The sequence below is a fragment of the Phyllostomus discolor genome, chromosome 10, assembly GCF_004126475.2.
Source record: "Phyllostomus discolor isolate MPI-MPIP mPhyDis1 chromosome 10, mPhyDis1.pri.v3, whole genome shotgun sequence".
NCBI lineage: Eukaryota > Metazoa > Chordata > Mammalia > Chiroptera > Phyllostomidae > Phyllostomus > Phyllostomus discolor.
This window is the reverse complement of record NC_040912.2, coordinates 92,177,052-92,197,330: the sequence shown is the minus strand read 5'-3', so window position 1 is coordinate 92,197,330 and position 20,279 is coordinate 92,177,052. Positions and strand designations below refer to the sequence as shown.

Below are 20,279 nucleotides of genomic sequence, written 5' to 3'. Positions count from 1 at the left end.
GCCCGGCTCTGACCCGGCTCTGACCCTCGAGGAGCAACGGGAACTCCGACAGGGAGGACAGAGAACTTGACGCGCTGCCACCCGCTTCCCGTGCCAGCAGCTGGGCCCCAGCCAGACAGAGACTCGGGCGGAAGGCACCTCCCCACCCTCCCGCCCGAGGGAAGGCACAGACAGGCTCACGAGGAGCATCTGGCCCCACTGTGAATGGCCTCCCTGCTGGCCCAGGAGCACCTGCGCTGGCTGCATGCAAAGCTCCTCTCTCAGGCGCCTGACAGCCTACAGCCCTACCTGCCCCCTCCCCTCCTCGGGGCCGGCAGGGGGGTCCCCCTGGCTGGGAGGGGGCCCTGTGGCAGCACTGTGGCCCTGGAGCAGGACACAGCACCACGATACGAGCAGGGAGGCGCCCTGAGTGACCGCCAGTCCCCGGCAGGGCTCCCGGGCTGGGTGCAGAGCAGACAGACCCCTCCGTCATCGGTCAGGCTTCACCTGCCAGGCAGGTGCTGGGCTGGGGGCTCAGGCTTGGCGTCCAGAGGGGAAGCAGTGAGTGAAGCAGACACCAGCTCGTGACACACGCCAGCTGGGGCAGGAGCACCACCTGCTCCGGGCCCCACGAGGTGCCAGGCCAGGGCAGGCTGGGGTAGGGAGCATCCAACAGACCAGAGCTCTGAACTGGACGGGTGGGCGCTGGAGCCAAACAGAGCCAGGTTTCGATTCCAGCTTGCCGAGTGTCTCAGGGCCCATGGAGAGATGTGCAGGACCCAAGGGTCACAGCCAATAAGGGGATGGGCACCTGGGAAGGGATGAGAGAACCTGCTAACACAGGTTCATGCCCTGGCTGGCTGGCGTAGTTCAGTGGATTGAGCGCAGGCCTGTGGACCAAAGGGTCGCAGGTTCGATTCCCAGTCTGGGCACATGCCTGGGTTGCGGGCCAGGTTCCCCAGTGGGGGGAATGTGCGAGGCAACCACACATTGATGTCCCTCTCCCTCTCTTTCTCCCTCCCTTCCCCTGTCTAAAAAATAAATAAAACCCCTTTAAAAAGAAAGAAAAAGAAAAGAAAGTGGCAGCACACTGTGGAAGGCATGGTCTTCTGAATACACTACTCCAGAAAACCGAGTGCAAGAGGCGAACACTCCCGTCTTCGGTTTTACAACGAACAGGCGCTCTCCCGTTACAGGCCAGAGTGAGGGCTGCTCCTCCCGTGTCACGGCCACTGGCCGCGGGGGCTCCCAGGCAGGTGCAACGCGGCCACTCCAAATGGAGAGGGGCCCGGGTGTGAAACCCAGGGACGAATTTGAAGACTTTGTATGAAAAATAAAAAGTAAAATAGCTCATCAAAAACGTTTATGTTGATTACATGTGGAAATAATATGTCAGGTGTATGGGTTAAATAAAATACGATATTAATATCAGCCCTGGCTGGTGTGGTTCAGTGAACCGAGTGCTAGCCTCTGAACCAAAGGGTCACCAGTTCGACTCCCAGTCAGGGCACACGCCTGGGTTGTGGGCCAGGTCAGGTTCCCAGTGGGGGGCACTTGAGAGGCAACCACACATTGGTGTTCCTCTCCCTCTCTATCTCCCTTCCCCTCTGTCTAAAATAAATAAAATCTTTTTTAAAATACATTTTAAAAATCAGTATCACCTTTTAAAAATTTGTTTATATGGCTATTTAAACATTTAAATTTGCCCTTACAGTTGTGCGTATACAAAACACAGCTGATTCCTGCATTATTACTTATTAACTACTGTATTATTTTCCATAGGAACAACTGCTAGCCTACTTTTGCCCCACCCTGTCTGTGCTCACTGAGAGGATACACTTTAACCACCAGGCAAGCGATCACATTAAGGCAGTTCTGGTGGCTGTGTGACACACCCTTGTGACACGCTGCATGGTTCAGGGTCCAGTCCAACAGCTGAAACCTGGGGCAATTCCTGACTTGGCACTCCTGCCCTGGGGCCTGCCACGCTGTGCCAACTGACCCCGAACCCCGCCCGCCTGCCTGCCCGGGTGCTGGCTCGGGTTCAGGAAACTGCAGCGGAGGAGCCACCAGCGCGAGGCCCCGCCCCCGCCCCGCCCCCGCGCATGCGCCCTGGCTCCGTGCTCCCTGCTGTCCTGCAAGGCTGCACCGGCAGCTAGTTTATGAATGGGAAACCACAGGTACCACATTGTGAGCACTTCCTAGGGGCTAACTCTGGTCTAAAGGTTTCGGGGAGCATTAACTTCCTCCCTTCTCCCATCCGCACCATGAAAGGAGTGCTTGCGAACCTCATTTTAGTAACCAGGAAGCCAAGACACAGAGAGGCTAAGGTCCAACAGGTTGCTCCAAGCGGCAGGACCGGGGTTCAGGTCCAGGCAGCCTGGCTCCAGAGCTGGGACTGTGACCTCTGCCCCACACAGGCTCCGACAGAGGACGAACGACGCCCCGACTTCGTTCCGCCACAGCACCCAATGTAGAACCGTCTAGAACAGTCCAGAAGCAATAACCAAGCAGGTGGAGGAGCGGCGCTTTGGAGTGATAGAAAGGCGCCAAACCTTCACAGCTTTTTACCAAAGGCTTTTGTGACTTCATTAGGAGGCAGTTTAACAACAAAAAGTAAATCCTCGTGGGTCCCTCTCTGGAAGAGACCAGGCAGAGAAGGGCTGGCGGCAGCCCCCCCCCCCCAGCACGTGGAAGCCCCCGTCCCCCACGTGCAGACACACGCGCACCCCCGAGAGGCTGTGGTTGGACTCACATCCCACTCCAGAGCTTTGCCTCTGGGCGTGCAAACCAGCAAAACATCGAATTACCAGCAGAAGAGAAACTGCTGTAGGCAGGCACACCTACTACAGTGGCCAAGGACCAGTGCAGACAGAGAAGCAGGAGGAATAAAGACGCACACTGTAAACAGGCACAAACCAGCACCGGCGCCTCCCTCTGGGGCCGCGCGGGTGGGGCCTGCCGGAGACCGCGCTTCCCTCCCACTCACAGAGCTGTACGCTTTAGAAAAACCGATACTAGGAGATCCAAACTGCCTCGCACGTCATAAGAAAAAGAGGAAGAAACCAAAAAGAAAATGAACAAAGAATATAAACAGAATTCAACAAAAAGACAAACGACAGAGAGGGTCTCTGCCCTCTGGGACCCGCAGGGACTTCCGGGAGGGCAGTGTGGCCCTCAGAACGGGCACGGTGGAAAATCGCACGGTTTTCTTCTTCCTGGGTCTCTGTGCAAAGGAAATAACCGGACGAGTGCGGGAAGATCCGTGTCCACGAAGATGCATGTCAGACCTTGACGTGGGGCACCATGTAGCCTCCCCAAATGATGAGCATGCACCAGGCGCTTCCTGGGCCAGGGGCTGCTGGGAGCCCCAGGCACGCACAACCCCCGCACACCTCGGCACACCCTACAGGCAGGTGCCATTATTACCCCTCCTTCTCATAGGAGGAAACTGGGGCGCAGGAGCGGCTCCGTCTCTACTCCTTGAGGGACTCCAGGCAGCACATGTCACAGAAACCAGGCCCCATGCAAGAAGTCAGGGGCAGCACACGGTAGTGGTGGGAGCCTGCGCTCCCTGGACAAGGGGGACCCAAGGCCGGAGAGCAGAGAAAAACTGAGCCGATTCAGGAGCTGTGGGGCAGGGCTGGGTCACCCCGAGCTGCACAGGTACGACCAGAAGGCTCATTGAGGAAGACAGACCAGAGGGGTGTGCGTGCGCGCGCACGCGCGTCTTGCCCAGGTTCTCGAAGCCGGTCAAGGGCAGAACAGAAGCGAGAACCCAGGAATCCCGACTCCCCGTCAGCCTCCAGTGAACCTGTGGTTCTCTGGTCCCCCGTCTCTGGCCAGCGCTTTCCACAAACCCGCACCCCTCTTCCCGTGAACCGCCAGGAACCTCAGGTCGAACCCCGCGGAGCAGGCACGTGTCAGCCAGCCAGCGCGGGACGTCTGGAGGGGGGCGGGGCACAGACATTTCTTCTCCTTCCCTGCACGTGTGACTCTGTTACGACAAGCAGGCATTATTCTGGTCATTTGAACATATATTTACACTTTAACAACGTTTAAATACTTTGAAGTGTTTCTGGATCAAGCATCCACTATGAGCTCTCAGGGAAGGGCGGGGGGCAGCTCCAGGAGACACCGTCCTCGGAGACCCCAGCCGACAGCTTCAGGAAAGAACCGCCCTGAAGTTATAGTCTAAATGTTCCCAAAAGGTAAGCTCAAGGTCAAAAGCATCTTTGAGAGCCACCTAAGAAGGGCTGGCCAGGGTCCGCGCGGCCCCTCAAAGCTCATTGGCCCATCCGAGAAGAGCGCGAGACCTGGAGCTGGAAAACCAGGGGAAGCCCCCGGCTCTGCCGCTGCTGGTGTGGCCTGGCAGAGGCCCCCCCTGAGGCCTGGGCTACCTCGTTTGCAAAGTGGGGATGATGCAGGTCCACTTCAAGAGTCTGTGGGAGAAGAAACGGTGACCCGCAATGCTGCGAAGGCCTCGCGGCGACGTGCGGCGGGCAAGCAGGCGGAAGAATGCTAATGGGTGTGATTCCACCCCGAACAGTGTCTCCATCCGCCAAGCAGGCGTCCCGGGTCCCCTCCCTTCCCCGCTTCCACAGCCTGGTGCTCAGCCCCGGGCCGCAGAACCTGCGGCCTGCGCCTGACCCCTGGCCTGCACGGAGGAGGCCAGCTAGGGTCAGGAGGAATGCAGTCTGATTCTGAGTCACCTGTACATCACAAAGAAAACCAGGACAAGCCAGAGGGTCCAGGTGGGTGTTCAGGAGATGCTGACCCAGGATCTCTCAGGGCCCCGTCTGTCTGCCTCCGCCTCCCCGGGGCTCAGCTCCCCCAAGCAAGTCCCGCTTTCCAGGAAGGGCATCTCTGCTTCCTCCCGTCCTGAGGCTCTGCGGGCTCACAGTGCAAAAGCACGGCGAGGGCATGAAGAGCCCACTAATCGCTTCTAACTCCGCCTGGTCACCCTCTGAGCCACCCAGCCCAGCACGCCGAGGCCGAGAGCACACGCACTCCCATCCAGCCCTCCCGAGAGGGCTCGTTTCCTGCAGGATTAAGTGCCATCTCGAGTGGCCTCCTGGAACGCGACACGGTGCAACCGGATAATAGAGGATAAGGCGTTCCAGCTCCCCAGCCAGGGCCCTCCCGCCCGTCGTCCTCCGTGGACTTGGTGCCCCGGGCAACTGCTCCTTGGACACCACGCTGTACGTGCACCCTCCCCTGCCACCTCTGCAAACCGCTCCTTTTCTGGGCGTCCTGCCCGCCTCTCTTGGGGCACTCAGGGGCAAGGGCCGCCTTATCAGGATGAAGTCTCCCACCTGGCAGCGAAGGAGGGCTGAATGGAAGGGGGGGGGGGGTTCCTCTCCCTGCCTTCTGAGGGCAGGCTGAGGCAGGTCTTTCCTTCCCTCTCTTGTGACCTTAGGGAAAGGGGTCTTGAGGAGTCTTCTCCCGTCTCTAACTTTCGCCCTGATTTTTTTTTTTTTAACCTGAGTTTATTCCTGCTGCTCCCAACCCCATCCGGACCCTCCTACAGGCCAATCCATTCACACCGACAAGTGGGGAGAAAAACCACAGCCCTCCTTTCCCTTCCTCCCCCTCCCTTGCGCCTTCCAGGGAGCTGGGTGCAACTGGGCCACACAGTGGGAACTACCTGAATACATAAATGTATCTGGAGCAAGCGCGGCTCTCCCTGGCCACCAGCACCCACACGGACATGCTCTTTTCCAGGATTCCTAGAGCTCCTCTGTGCCATGTCCTAAATAGGCAGCCGGCCCCGCACCAGGCACACTCCCTCCCTCAACCAGCTAATTACTGGGAGGGCCCTGAGAAGTTCCAAATGAAGATTCAGATCCCAACATCCCAATCACGCGCCGTGGAGGAGCCTCAGAAATCTGCACGTAGCAGGTCCCACAGGTGAGCATCTGTACCAGGGTGCAGGACGCCCCCCTCACCCAGGACCGGCAGAGGGGCCCAGCATGCAGGAGACGGCTTCCCTGTCTCCCAAGTGGATACAGTTCTCTCCACATCACGGGGCTCCAGCCGGGAGCTAGTGACGGGACACACAGACACAGGGGGCAAACTCCAAAGCCCCGGGCAGGGCTTCTTGGACGAGTGCAGCTGCTGAGCCCCATCCAGCGCCCACCCCAACGCGCCCGGCCACAGCTCAGCGCCGCCCTCTCCAGGACGAACCAACAGGGAAACCTTTAGAACAGGGCCGAGCCCCGAGCCCACGGAGGCAGAAAGAAAGTGCCCGAAACACTGAGAACGAGCCAGCCTGTCTCTGGAATGCCCCAAGGAACTTTACTTAGAAAAAGGCCCTAGCCCTGGCTGGTGTGGCTCTGTGGATTGAGTGCCGGCCTGCGAACTCAAGGGTCACCGGTTCAATTCCCAGTCAGGGCACATGCCTGGATTGTGGGACAGGTCCCCAGTAGGGGGCACGTGAGAAGCAACCACACATGAATGTTTCTCTCCCTGTCTTTCTCTCTCTCTTCCCCTGTGTCTCTTAAAAACAACAACAACAAAAAAACCCCAGAAAAACAAAACAAACAAAACACCTAGGGGGAAGCAAGGACGACAGGAACTAGTCCCCCAGCTGACAAAGCCCGCTTTGTAGTAGCAGCTGCGTGGCACACCCATGGCCATGGTCAACCTCCAGGCCCTCCCTGGGGACCTGTGGAGCCCCTGCCTGCTTGCCCTGCCCTCGGGCGAGTCTGGGGTGGGGGGACACATCTTCTCAGGGACAAGCCTGCCTTTCCAGGCCACCTGCTAGGACCCCGAGGGCTGCTTCTCCCAGCAGCTCACGGGGCTCCTGCTCACTGGGCCCGGCTCCCCTCATTCCGAGTGCCCAGGCCATCCCCCATGTAGCCTGGGGCCCGGGCTTCCGCAGCCTGCTAAGGCCCAGCAGAGACCCAGGCACGCCCCTGGAGAGCCTTTCCCTGCAGGATCCAGACAAAGGCCCCGTCTCAGGCCTGGCCCAATCCCTGACTGATCAACTTGGATCCCTCGCTTCCCTGGGCCTCAGTTTCCCCACCAGGGAGCGAGAGCAGCTCAGAGATCCCACACAAGGTGAGCCTTCCGGCCCGCCCCAGCTCTAGGTTGCACTTCTTCCCTTCCTTAAGACCCTGCGATGGACGTGTTTTCTCTCTTTGGCCTTTAATGGGAAAAGGAACTTTTCAAAACAGCCCGTCTCCCCTCCAATGCTGTCTTTTGAAACCCCGAAAAGCTGCATGTCCCTCAGCTCCCACCTGCCCCAACCCAGGGGTCAGAGGTGACCAAGAGAAGCAGAGAGAAGACGAGAGGGCGAGAGGCCACTGCACCGCCTCAGTCGCAGACAGCTCCCGAGTGCATCTCTCGGGTCACCTTCACCCGTGTGCTGCCGGAGCGAGGCTGATCCCACACCAGGAAGACGCCATCCCTGCCCACTCAGAGGCTCATCCCTAGTAAACACAGCATCTGCTCCCCAGGCCAGGAGTGTGTTTATGTAACAGCTGCAACCCAGGTCTGCGGGGCCCTGGCGGGGAGTGGGGGGGGTGGGGTGGAGCACCAGTCAGGCCCTGAGTGAGCAGGGAACCGCCCGAGAAGCAGCTCCCCTCCCTCCACCAAGAAAGAAAGTGGGGACGCTGCTTCCCAGGACGGCAACAATATGGTTTGGCAGATGGAGAGAGGAAGGGTACCGGGCAGAAACTGGGGAAGGAGTTTTCTGGGGGTTTTTTTTCTTTTTTTTTTTTCTGATGCCTGCCTACAGCAGAAAAGCTGGGGAGACCGGAGTGGGAAAGCTGGGGTGACGTGGATAAGAAAGATGGGTTCCAGGAAAGAGGGGAGAAAGAAAGAGGTGGGAGGCCGTGCCCAGAAAGAACAGGGAAGCAGAGATCCGGGGAGCCGAGAGCGGATGTGTGAGGAGCAGCTGGGCCGGGTGACAATGAGACATCAGGTCCCAGGGTTCACAGGAGCGACACCAAGCTCCCAGGCTAAGCAGGAACACGGGGCACTTCCAAACGACAGTGGAGAAGTTGGCCACAGGGGACCTGCCTGTTGTGCTGAGCCGTAAGACTGAGCAAGCCCAAGTGCTTCCGGTAATCACGGCCTTCACATCACCGGGAGATGCCGGCCAGAGGCTTCCTGAGCTGGGGGGCGGGGGAGGGCCCCTCCTGGGAGAGGAAGGCGAGATTCCCGCCTCTCCCCGCTCCGGGAAAGGCTCTGCGACAGATGTCTTCCCTCACCCCTTCTGTGGTTACCCTCCAAGTCTCCACACCGAGAGGGGCGGGGGTGGGGGTGGGATCTTGGAGCTGATCTGGGACTTCTCTTACTTCCTCCTGAGGACACAGTCGCTGCAGGGAACGGCTGCTCTCCCTGCCCTGCCCTGCCCTGCCGCGCCCCACCCCTGCCCACCCCCTCAGCTGCAGGAGAAGAAATTGGACATGTCCTCGCTTTGGGGCCCCAGACCCACACAAATGCCATCTCCAGGTCCCCAGCCACAACAGTGATTCAGGCCATTTACTCAGATCCATGTTAATGAGGTGGTTTTTTTTTTTTCCTGTCACCTAATTAGTTCAAAATGAACTCAGCCCTGAGAGGAAAGAACTGGAGAGGGCTGGGGGAAAGGACAGAGAGGGTGTCACGACAGAAGGGCAGGACCCCAGGTTTGATGGGGTCCTTTACTACCAGGAGACGACAGGGTGCCTCCTCCCCAGCTACAGGGGCCTCTGAAAGCAGAAGGGTGTTCCGGTGAGGAGCCCCCAGAGCCACACGCAAGGAGGTGAACGTGAGAGTGGGGCCCTAACTGTGAGGCTCAAGGGGTGGACAGGCCTCGGCGCACAATCCCCCCCCGGTGTCCTCAGCAAGAGGCCTTGCAATCTCCCTGCATTTCCACGGAGGCCGAACCCACCACCTGCTGGTGGGCGTCCCCCTTCACACGCAGCCAGAGGAGGAAGCAGATGGCCCAGGGCGAGGCCCATCTGCCCACTGGGCACTCAAAGGTCACCATGCCACTGGGATGCCTGTGGGCGGTGCCTGCCCCGCCGCACCAGAGGTGGAAGGAGGGGCATCTGCCGGCAGCTTGCACCCGCTTCCTCTGCCCCTCAGTAGCTGAAGCCCAGGCAGGGCCCGAGAGCCTAGAGAAAGTAGCACCGAGCAGCGCAGGGGCGCGGGGTTTCGGTTCCTGAGGCCCGCGCCGTGTCCCTGGAAGTCGGTCAGCGCCCCACAGTCCCCCGCCCACCTCGCAAGAGGCTCCCTAGAAAGCCGTGGCGGGTCCAGCTCGCCTGGGACCCAGGGAAGGCGGGGATGGACGGTCCAGCGCCTCCAACGCGGTCGCATTGCCCAAGCTCCGAGCCAGGCCCGGCCCGCCGGGCCTCGGCAGCGTGCGGGATGTACGTCGGGAGAGGGCGCCGCGGTGAGCGCCACCCTCACCAGCCCAATGGCGCTGGGACCGACCGGGAAGGGTGCCATCCACTAACGGGAGGCTCCGATCCCCCGCCCCGCCGCGGGGCAGAGCCCAGGCAGCGGCTTAGATGCCTCTCTTGCAGCGGCCCCACCTCCCAGCCCGCCGAGGCCCTCCGCCGCGCCCACCCTCCCGGGCCGTGCCAGACCAGATCTGGCCGAGCCCCCCAAGAATCTCAGCTCCTTCGAGCGTCCCCTCCCCAGAGAGACACTACCCTTGAGCCCTGCAGCATTAAGGGCAGAAAACGTATACCCAGGCACGGGACCGGCCCCCAGCCCCAGAGTGTCCCCAGACAAGATATGGCGAAGCCTGGACGCCGGCTCTGCAGCGCGGGCGTTCAACAAACCGCGTGGCCCGGGCTGAGGCGCGCGGGGTCCTCAGACGGGGATAACGTGGCCAGGCCGGACCCGCAGAGTCCCCGGCCCTCGCCGGAGGGGCCGCCGCCCCCCGGCTCCCGCAGCCCCAGCTCCGCTCACCCTCGATGGAGATGACGTGCTCCCGGATCTGGTTCTGCAGCGCCAGGTCCTCCATGCGCTCGATCAGGTCGTAGATGGCGTAGATGTTGGGATGCACGGACTCGAAGCGCTGGATCTCGGCCCGGATGGCCGCCGAGTTGGAGAGCGCGAACTGCTGGGGGGGCCCGCCGGCCAGCTGGGGCGAGGGGCCGCCGCCCCCGGACCCCGGCCCCGCGCCGCCGAACTGCCCGCCGCCCCCCGCGCCTCCGCCGCTGCCGCCACCGCCCCCCGGCGCCGCCAGGCTCGGCTGTTGTTGCGGGCTCTGCCCCCCGCCCGCCTGGAAGTTCATGGCTCCGGGATCGCGGGGCCCGAGGCGGGCCCGGCCGAGGCCGGAGCGGCGCTGAGGCGGCGGCGGCGGCGGGCGGCCGCGCGGGGCTGGCGGGGCTGGGACTACGGAGCCGGCGGCGCGGGGCTAGTGCATGGGGCCGGGGGCCGGGAGGCGCCGCCGCGCACGCTGTGGCCGCCGCTGCCGGGCGCTTCCCAGCGCCGCGATCCCGCTGCCTCGGAACAGCCTCCAGCGGCAACAACAACGGGACCGGGAGCGCGCGGCCCTGGCCCTCCCCCCCGCGTCATGCGCACGCACCGCCGCCCCCGCCGGCCTCGGCACACGCAGCCCGAGCCCCCCTCGCAGCCGCCCCCGCCCCTCCTGCGCGCGGGCGCCAGCGCCCCCGCCCCTCGCTCGCAGGCTCTGCAGCCTCCACCCCCGAGCCGCGCGCCCCAGCCCTGGAGCTCCGGCCCCTCCCACCTCGCCCTGGCCCTTCCGTCTCCTTTCCTGCCCCCACCCACCACCGCCGCTGGGCCACTGCTCCGAGGGGACAGTGGCCCTGGCCTCCTCCGGCCCGGCTGTCATTTTCGCCTCTGCGCTGGTCTGGGTGGGGTGTACGATCTCCGGGCACTGCCCCAACAGTGCCCTATGCCTGTGGCTGCTGATGAATGCGGTTGATGGGCCAAGGAGGGCCGCCAGCCCAGGCCCTGCTGCGCCTCCCTTCCACGTCCCTGCCTTCAGTGAGGCACAGGGTCCCCTGTGCCGGCCTCGAGGTCATCCCTAGAGACCACACCTTCCCTGGGGTTCTCTCTCTAGCCTCCCCTGGACTCCAGGGCCAGCTGCAGCACAGAGGCTGAAATTTTCCAGTTCTCTTTGAGAGCGTCATTGACAAGCACCCTTGGAAACGGTCCTGAGAACAACAACATCCCCACTCCTATCTTCCAGCCTCTCCTTAAAGACCCTTCTGCCGAACTGGGGAGGGCTTGCCGACCATGACCAGACCCCACAGGTACATAGAAGGAAGGAGAAGGAATCAAATGTTACATCTTCTTCCCCAACTCACCCCATTCAAGAGACACCAGAGCCCACATAACTGTCTTGATCTTCCTCGCCCTCACCCCTTTGCCCATCCGGTGTTCCTGTCCACTCCTCCTAGGGTCAGAGCGCTCCCTTCACTGTCCCGGTCCTCTGCATTCCCACTGCCAAAGCTGCCTGCAGTCCTGCCAGCCGCCTGTCTCACCAACCTCCCCTAGATCCCACAAGAGGCGGCGGATGCGGGACCCTGGCCCAGCCAGCAGCCTGCCAGGGCTGCCTCCCCTCCGTGTCCTCTGGCACAGTTGACACGTGTCATCCTTTTGGCATGCACTTCCACTCCCCGGGCCCAGCTGGGACTTTTCCCAGCATAAAGTCGCTCCCCACATGTCTACCCACACAACTCTGTCCCAGTGCCAACCCGGTCACCATCCTTCCGTTTCGTGTACCTTCCAAAGAACCGGATGCAACTGGGGGGCCTCCCCAGCTCCTGAGAGATGTGCATTCCGCCTACCTGTTCGACCCTCAGAATGCCTTCTACAGTCTCGGGTCGTCATCGGCAATATACAGTGTTTGAACAGAGCACCCGATGTCCCATGATTCTAAGAGCAGTATCTAATATCTCTTTTAGATGCTTAATTAGAATCCACAGCAAAAAGTGGCGACCAGGTAGCTCCCAGGGGACATGGGCTTCTGCAGTGTGTTGCCCCACAGCCCGCACACACCTGCTGTAGCACAGGTGTGTTTTCTGCAGGTGTGTCCTCCTCTGGTGTGTAAGCCCCATGAGGGCAGGGACAGCATCTTACAGATGCTGGGGATAGAGTACACGTTTAACACGTGTTTGCAGAGTCAGCGAACTAATTGGAAGGAGGGAGGAAGCTAGAGATGAGTTGGTTCTGTGTGTTACAAACCCAAGCCGACGGGCCGAGGCAGCACGTCAAGGGCTTGCTCCCACGACGAGTAGGCATGCGCTATGGGAACCTGCGGGGACACTGCTTTGTAAATCAAGATCGGCCTGTGAAATCCGGAATGTGAGATCTCTGCGGCTATAGGCCCCCAGAGGAAGGAGGGGAACCCCACAGAAATGAGCAGGCCGAGGCCAGGCTGGGGCTAAAATAAACATCCCCCACACGATGACATGCTAAGGACCCAATGTCCAAGCGCACACTGGAGGGGAGGGGGTGTGCCAATGCTAGCTGAGCAAGTATCTCAACGGTACCTCGTTCTCACATTTATTTAACACAACACCTATGAGGCGTTCTTATGAGGGAGGTCTTAGGAATGAAGAAATTTAGATTCAAAGTTCAACTACGAACTGAAGGTCATTAAGGGATAAGGGATCAGCATTGTGTCAGGTTCCAAAGTCGATGCTTCCTTCACAGCCTCGCAGGATCAGGCGGAAGAGGGGACGGAGGAGAAAGGACAGCCCCAGGCGCAGCGGGCAGCCCTGGAGAGGAGCACACTCGGCCAGACTGGTGGTGCAGCCCGGGGTAACTGGGCTCCGGGCTGCAGAGTCAACTTGGGGGACCCAAGGTGCCTTCTGGCGTTCACCTGACGTAAGAGTTGACCGAGCCACCCGAGTTCATCTGAGCCCGCGTCTCGAAACACGGGTGCTCTGACGCGCTCCAGCTGACGTTGGTTTCTGCAGTGACAGGTGCCCTGGCTGCTGGCCCGGGGTGGGGGCGGTAGGGGGGACGGATCCTGCTGCAGCCCAGACTTTCGGGGGCTGTCACAACTGCCAAACCTGCCCCACCCGCCCCTGTAAAACCTAAGAGCTCCGGAACCAGTTCGCCGAACCCCGCACGTGGGTCCGCAAGGCTGCGGGCGGGGACTGCGTTTGGCCCGGACTACAAGTCCCACAATGCTCTGGACAGCGGCGGCGGAGAAGGAGGGGTGCCCTCAGGTGTCTGCGACCTCGGCGCCTCCCGCCCGGAAGTGCCCGAGGGTCCGCTATGGAGCTGGCGGAGCCGGGCGGTGAGTCCCCGCGCCGTGACCGCGCCCACCCCGCCTCCCCGAGCCCCAGCGGTCACCGCTCACCCCGTCCCGGAACCTCCCGTGCCCTCCCACGTATCGGGGGGCGGGAAGATGGGAGGGGTTGATGGAGGAGTTGGAGATAGGGAGGACGAAGTCCCTGCTTCCCGGGCGGGACCTGGGGTCTAGCCGGACGCTGGGTTTGGAGAGGCTTCCAGGGGAGGCGCGGGGTCAGGTCCCCGCGGGGTGGGGCCGAGTGGAGTGCCGGGCGGCAACCCTAGGAGATTCCAGACAGTCCAAGGGCGGAGTTTGACGTTTGGTCTTAGGGAAGCCTTGGGAAGCCGTCCGTGTGGGCGGGTGGGGTTTGGGTGAATGGTGAGGGGTAGGGGGGCGGCAGAGAGGCCCTTTTCTTCCCCCTCGGAGAAACTTGAGCCACGGAGGAGGAGATAAGCTTTAGGGTAGACAAGCAGCTTTGGGGTGGGGTTGGCGAAGGCATAAACTTCGGTTTGAAGTAGACGGAAGAATAGGTAGGCTTTAGGGTGAAGCTTGGTGGGGTCAAATTTAGGGGAGAGGTCGCTCAGAAGGTCAAGGCCCTTATCGCAGGGTAGGGTTCGGGGAACTGAGGAGTTGGTTGAAGGTCTAGCGCTCAGGTTAGAAAAGTTAGGGCTTGGAATGTGGTGATGGGAAGGGCATGTGGGGCAAGTTTGGGGCAACTAAGAGTCAGCAGCCTGTGCCCTGGGCCGGGGCTTGGGTCAGGGGTCGGAGGAGTGAAGCCGGTGGGCAGCCAGGGCGGGGTGGGCTCCGGAGCCTGCTGAGCTCAGAGAGCTGTTGGCCCCTGCGAGCCAGCCCGCAAGCCCTCATGGGTTCTTTGTGCCTCTCCAGCCCAGTAGCGCGGCGGGCAAGGCAGGTGCCATGGCCCTGATTGAAGGGGTGGGTGATGAGGTGACCGTCCTTTTCGCGGTGCTTGCCTGCCTTCTGGTGCTGGCTCTCGCCTGGGTCTCCACGCACACTTCGGAGGGCGCCGACCCACTGCCCCAGCCGTCAGGGACCCCGACGCCAGTGCAGCCCAGTGAAGCCATGGCGGTCACCGAAAGCGTCAGAGGGGAGGCCCTAGAAGCCGAGACCCCCAGCCTGAGGCACAGGGGTCAGGCCGCGCACCCAGAACCTGGCACGGAGCTCCCAGCAACGCCGCCGCCCCTGGACTCCACCCAGGAGCCCCTAGTCCTCCGGCTGAAATTCCTCAACGACTCAGAGCAGGTGGCCAGGGCCTGGCCCCACGACACCATTGGCTCCCTGAAAAGGTAAGTTGGGGTGAGGAAAGGAATGAAACGCTGAGGAGTGGGTGGGCGTGGTCACAGACCTGGGAGAGCCACTGAAGACCCCCGAGACTCACCCCTCACTTTACAGAGGAGGGGACTGCGATGCCCAAATCCCGCACCATATTGTTCCCCTGGAGCAGGAGGGACCCCCTTTAGGGGCCGTGGCCTGGGCCGTGGGTGGCTGGAGGGCACCGCCGAGGGGTGGGGGTGTTGTTCCGGGCAAGGGACGAGGATTGCCTGAGGCCTGCTCTATTACCCAGGTCCCTCTCTCCTCAGGAGCCAGTTTCCCGGCCGGGAGCAGCAAGTGCGGCTCATCTACCAAGGGCAGCTGCTGGGCGACGACGCCCAGACGCTGGGCAGCCTTCACCTCCCCCCCAACTGCGTTCTCCACTGCCACGTGTCCACGAGGGTCGGTCCCCCGCACCCGCCCTGCCCACCGGGGTCAGAGCCAGGCCCCTCCGGGCTGGAAATAGGCAGCCTGCTCCTACCCCTGCTGCTTCTCCTGCTGCTGCTGCTCTGGTACTGCCAGATTCAGTACCGGCCCTTCTTTCCCCTGACGGCCACTCTGGGTCTGGCCGGCTTCACCCTGCTCCTCAGTCTCCTGGCTTTTGCCATGTACCGTCCGTAGTGCCTCCACGGGCTCTCAGCGGTGTGGCTGGCGCCTCCGGACCTGGCTCGCGACCACAGGGCGGGAGCTGCTGTCTGCCCAGGCCCACCTCTCCGGCCTGGGCCTGCCTCTTCCCGCTACCCTGGAGCCCAGCCTTGCGCCGCAGAGCACTCCGGGGACAGGGGGAGGCCCCGCCCTGCGACCTCCACGGCTCAGAGCCGTCTCCCGGGGCTGCTGGCCCTCCGCCGCCCCTGACAGTCGGTTCCTCCGGGTCAACCAGCTGTTGTCGCTGCCTTGGCCCTGGGCAGAGCGGGGCCACGCCCCTGGGCCCGGCTTAGTGTTCTTCTGCCTGAAGACCCAGCCACCTCTAGTCCCTCATTGCGCCTGGTGCAGATTTGGGGACCCAAGGACCGTGGCGGGGTGGGAGGGGCGGAGGGCGTCCCTGGAACTTGTGCAGATTAAACAACTGTGAAGTTTTCACTTCTGGTGTGTGTCTGAGCATGTAGCCCCACGGGGGCATGGGGCCCTTGCCCACTGGAAGGAAGGGAGTGCGGGGCACCGGCCGGGCCTCTGCTCTGCCCAGCCCTCCCGGGCCAGCCCCGAACAGCCCTCGCCTTCCCTCCGGCTCCGCGGCCCCGCCCCTCTGTCCCCAGTGCGCGCGTGCGCGCTTCCCGGAAGCCAGGGGCGGGGCTTGGGGCTCCCCGGCGCGCGTTGGTTGACGGGAGCCACGTCTCCGCTGGCGGAGGACTGAGAGGCGATTGGCGTCCGGGGGCTGCTGGGAAGATGGCGGACTGGGTGGCCGGCGGATGAGGAGGCCGCGGGGGGAGCCCGGCCTCCGGGCCCCGAGACCGACTGAGGGAGCGATCTGCGCGGGGCCTGGGGAGTCATGTAGGGGGCGGGCATCTGCGGAGCGGGCCGCGGGAGGGCGGCGGGAGTTGGTGTTGGCGACCGTGACCACGGTCTCCCGGCGTCCCGGAGCTGGGTGGGCGTGGGGGGCCCTGACATCGCCGGCTCCGCGCTGCCACTTTCCCCCTGCGCCCTCGGCTTCCACGGGCGCCCTCCGAGGTGGGCGCTGCGTTCTCGTTTCACAGGCGAGGAGGCTTAGGCAGAGAGACGAAGCCACTGGTCCAAGGTCACGCAGCTGGTAAGTGGGAGCACCCAGCGTGGAACCCAGGACCGTCCGCTGCGGAGCCCCCGTGCCGCCCACCGCGCCGCCGCCGCCGCCGCCTCCTGCGGGAGCGGGAGGTGGTCGGGGGTGGGGAGCGTGTCGCCGGGCCGAGCTGGGCTCCAGGCTGGGCGCGACCACTAACCAGATTCGTGACCTCGGGCTTAAGTTTACCCCTTCACCTCTCTGGGTCTTGGTTTTTCCACCTGTGAAGTCGAGGTAATGCCAAGCCCTGCCTGCGTCCTCATAGGCGTGCAAGGAGGATCAGAGGAGATAATGCATGTGGAATTGCTTTGTAAATACCCCTGCGCTGAGACCACTGAAGGATTGATCGCTGTGTCAAAGCGCGGAAGGAGGCAGAGAGAGGGGCTGGTGGGGAAGAGGAGCAGAGCAGCCCCAAAGAAGGGTGAACTTGACTCTGGCTTGCTCTGACCCCAGGCCCCTCTGGTTGGGGAGTGCCGTGAGGAGTAGAGAGCAGGCTTCTCCCCCCTTTGGAGAAAACCTCACCCCCTTTTCTGGGCCGCCCCTCAGGGTCTCCATCACCCAACTCCATGCTTCGAGTCCTGCTCTCTGCCCAGGCCTCTGCTGCGCGGCTGTCTGGCCTGCTGCTGTTCCCACCTGTGCAGCCCTTCTGTCTGGGGTCCAGCAAGTGGGGGGACCGGCCTCCCGGAGGAGCCCCCCATGCAGCTCCTGTGCAGGGGCTGCAGCGGCTTCTGGAGCAGGCGAGGAGCCCTGGGGAGCTGCTGCGCTGGCTGGGCCAGAACCCTACCAAGGTGCGCGCCCACCACTACCCAGTGGCACTCCGTCGTCTGGGCCAGCTCCTGGGGTCTCAGCCACGGCCCCCTCCTGTGGAGCAGGCCACGCTGCAGGACTTGAGTCAGCTCATCATCCGACACTGCCCCTCCTTTGACGTGCACACCATCCACACGTGTCTGCACCTCGCGGTCTTACTTGGTGAGGAGGGTGCCTGGGGGATGGGCGTTAACGGGAGACTAGAGAAGAGCAGTGGAGGACCCAAGACCACGGACAGAACTCGCCGCTCAGGCCTTGCCGGGCATGGCCGTCCCCCGACACACGGCTGCTCCCCCACATCCACGGCCGACGTCAGGCGTCAAGCAGCATTTGTCGCAGCTGAGCTCTAGGGTGCTGCCCCAGGTGACTGCCACCTCAGGGCACTGGGAGCCACTGCAATCTGTCGCCGTTCGCACGAGATGAGAACGTCTCTGCCATCTTTGTGTCAGACCTCCCCCACAGGCTGTTCTGATCCCCTAGTTGACATGGTATTTCACACTACACTGCAGCAAACCTGCCAGCCCAGAAAACAGATGAGAGAGGCTGGGGGCCCACTAGCAGCCCCAACACTGGAGCAGAGCAGAGCAGAGCAGCTCCTTACCAGAACCGCCTCCTCTGACCCTCTCCCTCTCAGGCTTCCCGTCAGACGGGCCCCTGGTGTGTGCCCTGCAGCGGGAGCGAAGGCTCCGCCTCCCTCCGAAGCCGCCTCCCCCTCTGCAACCTGTCCTTCGAGGTGGGCAGAGGTTGGAAGCCGCTCTGAGCTGCCCCCACTTCCTGCAGCATCCTCAGCAGCGCCTCATCCGAAGCCTGGCAGGTGCTGGAGGGTTTTAAAGGCAGGTGGTGGGGAATGGCTAAGATAGACACTAGCCTGGAGATCCGGCCTGAGGGTCCAGTGTGATAGGCTGTCCTTCACAGAGGCCAGGCCAGAGGAACTGACGCCCCACGTGATGGTGCTCCTGGCCCAGCACCTGGCCCGACACCGACTTCGGGAGCCCCGGCTTCTGGAAGCCATTGCCCACTTCCTGGTGGTCCAGGAAGGCCAGCTCAACAGCAAGGTGGGGCTGCCTCCCACGCTTCTCAGCTACCCATCAGGCCCAGCCCCTGTCCAGCTTGATGGCTGCGTCCTCCAGCAAACCGCTCAGCCGGGCCTTGTGCCCTGGGTTCCACCTTCACTCACACCCGGCCCGGCTTCTCCAGCACCCAGCATGCACACGGTCCTCTGCAGTTCTGCAAGCACTCAGCCCACCCTAGCTTCACTGGCCCCGCTCCTCCAGGCCTTCGGGGCCAGGCTCCACGGCACTGCCTCCACCTGTTCTGTGACCGATTGCATGGGGCTCAGGACACTGCTTATGCCACAACCTCCTGGTGTGTGTCAGGTGGAGGGATGGTTCTGCCTTCGCGGTGACATTCTGAGCTTGCAGGCCAAGGGTCCTGGAGCACCGTTCTGTGCCAGGTGATGGCTGCTCTCCCTCCACAGGTGGTGCAGAAGTTGGTCCTGCCCTTCGGGCGGCTGAACTACTTCCCCCTGGAACAACAGTTTATGCCCTGCCTTGAAAGGATCCTGGCTCGGGAAGCAGGGGTGGCCCCCCTAGCCACTGTCAACATCCTGATGTCGCTGTGCCAGCTGCAGTGCCTGCCCTTCCGAGCCCTGCACTTTGTCTTTTCCCCGGGTTTCATCAGCCACATCAGTGGTGCGCAGGCCGGAGGGCTGGCGGCCAGGGGAGGGCGGGGTGCGGGTCTGCAGCCCGGCGCGTCTCAGTCCCCTCGCCCACAGGCACCCCTCACGCCCTGATTGTGCGGCGCTACCTCTCCCTGCTGGACACGGCCGTGGAGCTGGAGCTCCCAGGATACCGGGGTCCCCGCCTTCCCCAAAGGCTGCAAGTACCCATCTTCCCCCAGCCACTCATCACTGACCGTGCCCGCTGCAAGTACAGGTGGATGGGGCATCTTGGGGAGGGAGGGGAGCAGCCTGGAAGAAGCAGAGTAGAAAAGCTAAAGAACCTGGACCTGTTTAGACTGATGCCCTGTCAGGAGTCATAAAGAAATGGGCCTTGAGCCCTGGCTGGTGTGGCTCAGTGGACCGAGTGCTGGCCTCTGAGCCAAAAGGTCACCAGTTTGATTCCCAGTCAGGGCATGTGCCTGGGTTGTGGGTCAAGTCCCCAGCAGGGGGCGCATGAGAGGCAACCACACATTCATGTTTCTCTTTTTCTCCCTTCCCCTCTGCCTGAAAATAAACACACACACACACACACACACCAGCAGGGGAGGCAGTGAAGGCATTCGCCCAGGGTCACACAGCCAGGGGGCGCCCAGCTGGGAGGAGATGCCGGGGCCTCCCGTCCAGCAGCGCTCCTCTCCCCTTCCAGTCACAAGGATATAGTGGCGGAGGGGCTGCGCCAGCTGCTGGGGGAGGAGAGATACCGCCAGGACCTGACCGTGCCTCCAGGCTACTGCACAGGTGAGCTCCAGGTGGGTGGGCTGGCACTGCGCTGGGTGACACGGAGCCTGGGCTAAAAGCCAGCGGCCCTTTCTCTGCCCGCAACCCCTTCCAGACTTCCTGCTGTGTGTCAGCAGCTCCGGTGCTGTGCTTCCCGTGAGGACCCAGGACCCTTTCCTACCCTACCCTCCCCGGTCCTGTCCCCAGGGCCAGGCTGCCTCTCAGCCCACCACCCAAGATGCTGCCCAAAGGTAAGGGAGGATGGCAGGGGGGCCTCCCCGGCCTTCTGGGACAGCGGCCCTGAGCCAGGCTCCCTTCTCTCTCCAGGGTGGTGCTGATGCTGCGTGAGCGCTGGCACTTCTGCCGGGACAGCAGGGTGCTGCTGGGCTCGCGGGCCCTGCGGGAACGGCACCTGGGCCTGCTGGGCTACCAGCTCCTGCCGGTGAGAGCCTCCCCGCCCCACCTGAGAGACACCCTGTGTGCACCCCGACCCCCGCGCCCCCCCGCAGGCCGGAGGGTGACCTGCTGCCCTGTGCTCGCAGCTGCCCTTTGAGGAACTGGAGTCCCAGAGAGGCCTGCCCCAGCTCAAGAGCTACCTGAGGCAGAAGCTCCAAGCCCTGGGTCTGCGTTGGGGGCCAGAAGGGGGCTGAGGGGTGCATGTGGGGTTCATGATGGCCCCCCTGTGGGGGGTGGGCGATGTGCACTTTGGCTCCCTGTTTTATTTTTCATTAAAGTCCCTTTCCTCCCCATCACACATCTCGTCT

At 62.7% G+C, this 20,279-nt stretch overlaps 3 protein-coding genes across 9 annotated transcripts in view; 2 read left to right on the top strand and 1 right to left on the bottom strand.

Annotated features, from left to right (window-relative positions):
• The window catches only part of AGAP3 (ArfGAP with GTPase domain, ankyrin repeat and PH domain 3), a 50,510-nt gene extending 39,931 nt beyond the window's left edge, over positions 1 to 10,579 (bottom strand). The window contains exon 1 of one of the 5 annotated variants that reach the window (XM_028525479.2): positions 9,889 to 10,579. In XM_028525479.2, the coding sequence (XP_028381280.1) occupies positions 9,889 to 10,216 (328 nt within the window). In that variant the 5' untranslated portion in view covers positions 10,217 to 10,579. Of the gene's footprint in view, positions 1 to 24; positions 30 to 9,888 lie in introns of those variants that run through there. The other 4 variants (XM_028525476.2, XM_028525478.2, XM_028525477.2 and 1 more) reach the window with 4 other exon arrangements.
• Positions 10,580 to 12,967: 2,388 nt separating this feature from the next.
• On the top strand, positions 12,968 to 15,601 carry TMUB1 (transmembrane and ubiquitin like domain containing 1). 2 transcript variants are annotated; one of them, XM_028525544.2, is made up of 3 exons: positions 12,968 to 13,198; positions 14,078 to 14,496; positions 14,791 to 15,601. In XM_028525544.2, exons 2-3 carry the CDS (start codon positions 14,108 to 14,110, stop codon positions 15,140 to 15,142), a joined length of 741 nt encoding a protein of 246 aa, XP_028381345.1. In that variant the 5' UTR covers positions 12,968 to 13,198; positions 14,078 to 14,107; the 3' UTR covers positions 15,143 to 15,601. The 2 variants fall into 2 exon arrangements, with proteins under 2 accessions (XP_028381345.1, XP_035866944.1); XM_036011051.1 differs by lacking the exon at positions 12,968 to 13,198 and adding an exon at positions 13,224 to 13,959 and having other exon boundaries at positions 13,992 to 14,496.
• A 248-nt stretch (positions 15,602 to 15,849) lies between these two features.
• On the top strand, positions 15,850 to 20,267 carry FASTK (Fas activated serine/threonine kinase). Of its 2 annotated transcripts, XM_028525782.2 has the most exons (11): positions 15,850 to 16,009; positions 16,213 to 16,265; positions 16,818 to 17,240; positions 17,713 to 17,892; positions 17,994 to 18,133; positions 18,556 to 18,769; positions 18,853 to 19,012; positions 19,445 to 19,536; positions 19,631 to 19,766; positions 19,843 to 19,957; positions 20,058 to 20,267. In XM_028525782.2, coding segments are annotated over exons 1-11 (1,623 nt in total). In that variant the 5' UTR covers positions 15,850 to 16,007; the 3' UTR covers positions 20,166 to 20,267. The 2 variants fall into 2 exon arrangements, with proteins under 2 accessions (XP_028381583.1, XP_028381582.1); XM_028525781.2 differs by lacking the exon at positions 16,213 to 16,265 and having other exon boundaries at positions 15,855 to 16,009.
• The last annotated feature ends 12 nt before the right edge of the window (positions 20,268 to 20,279 follow it).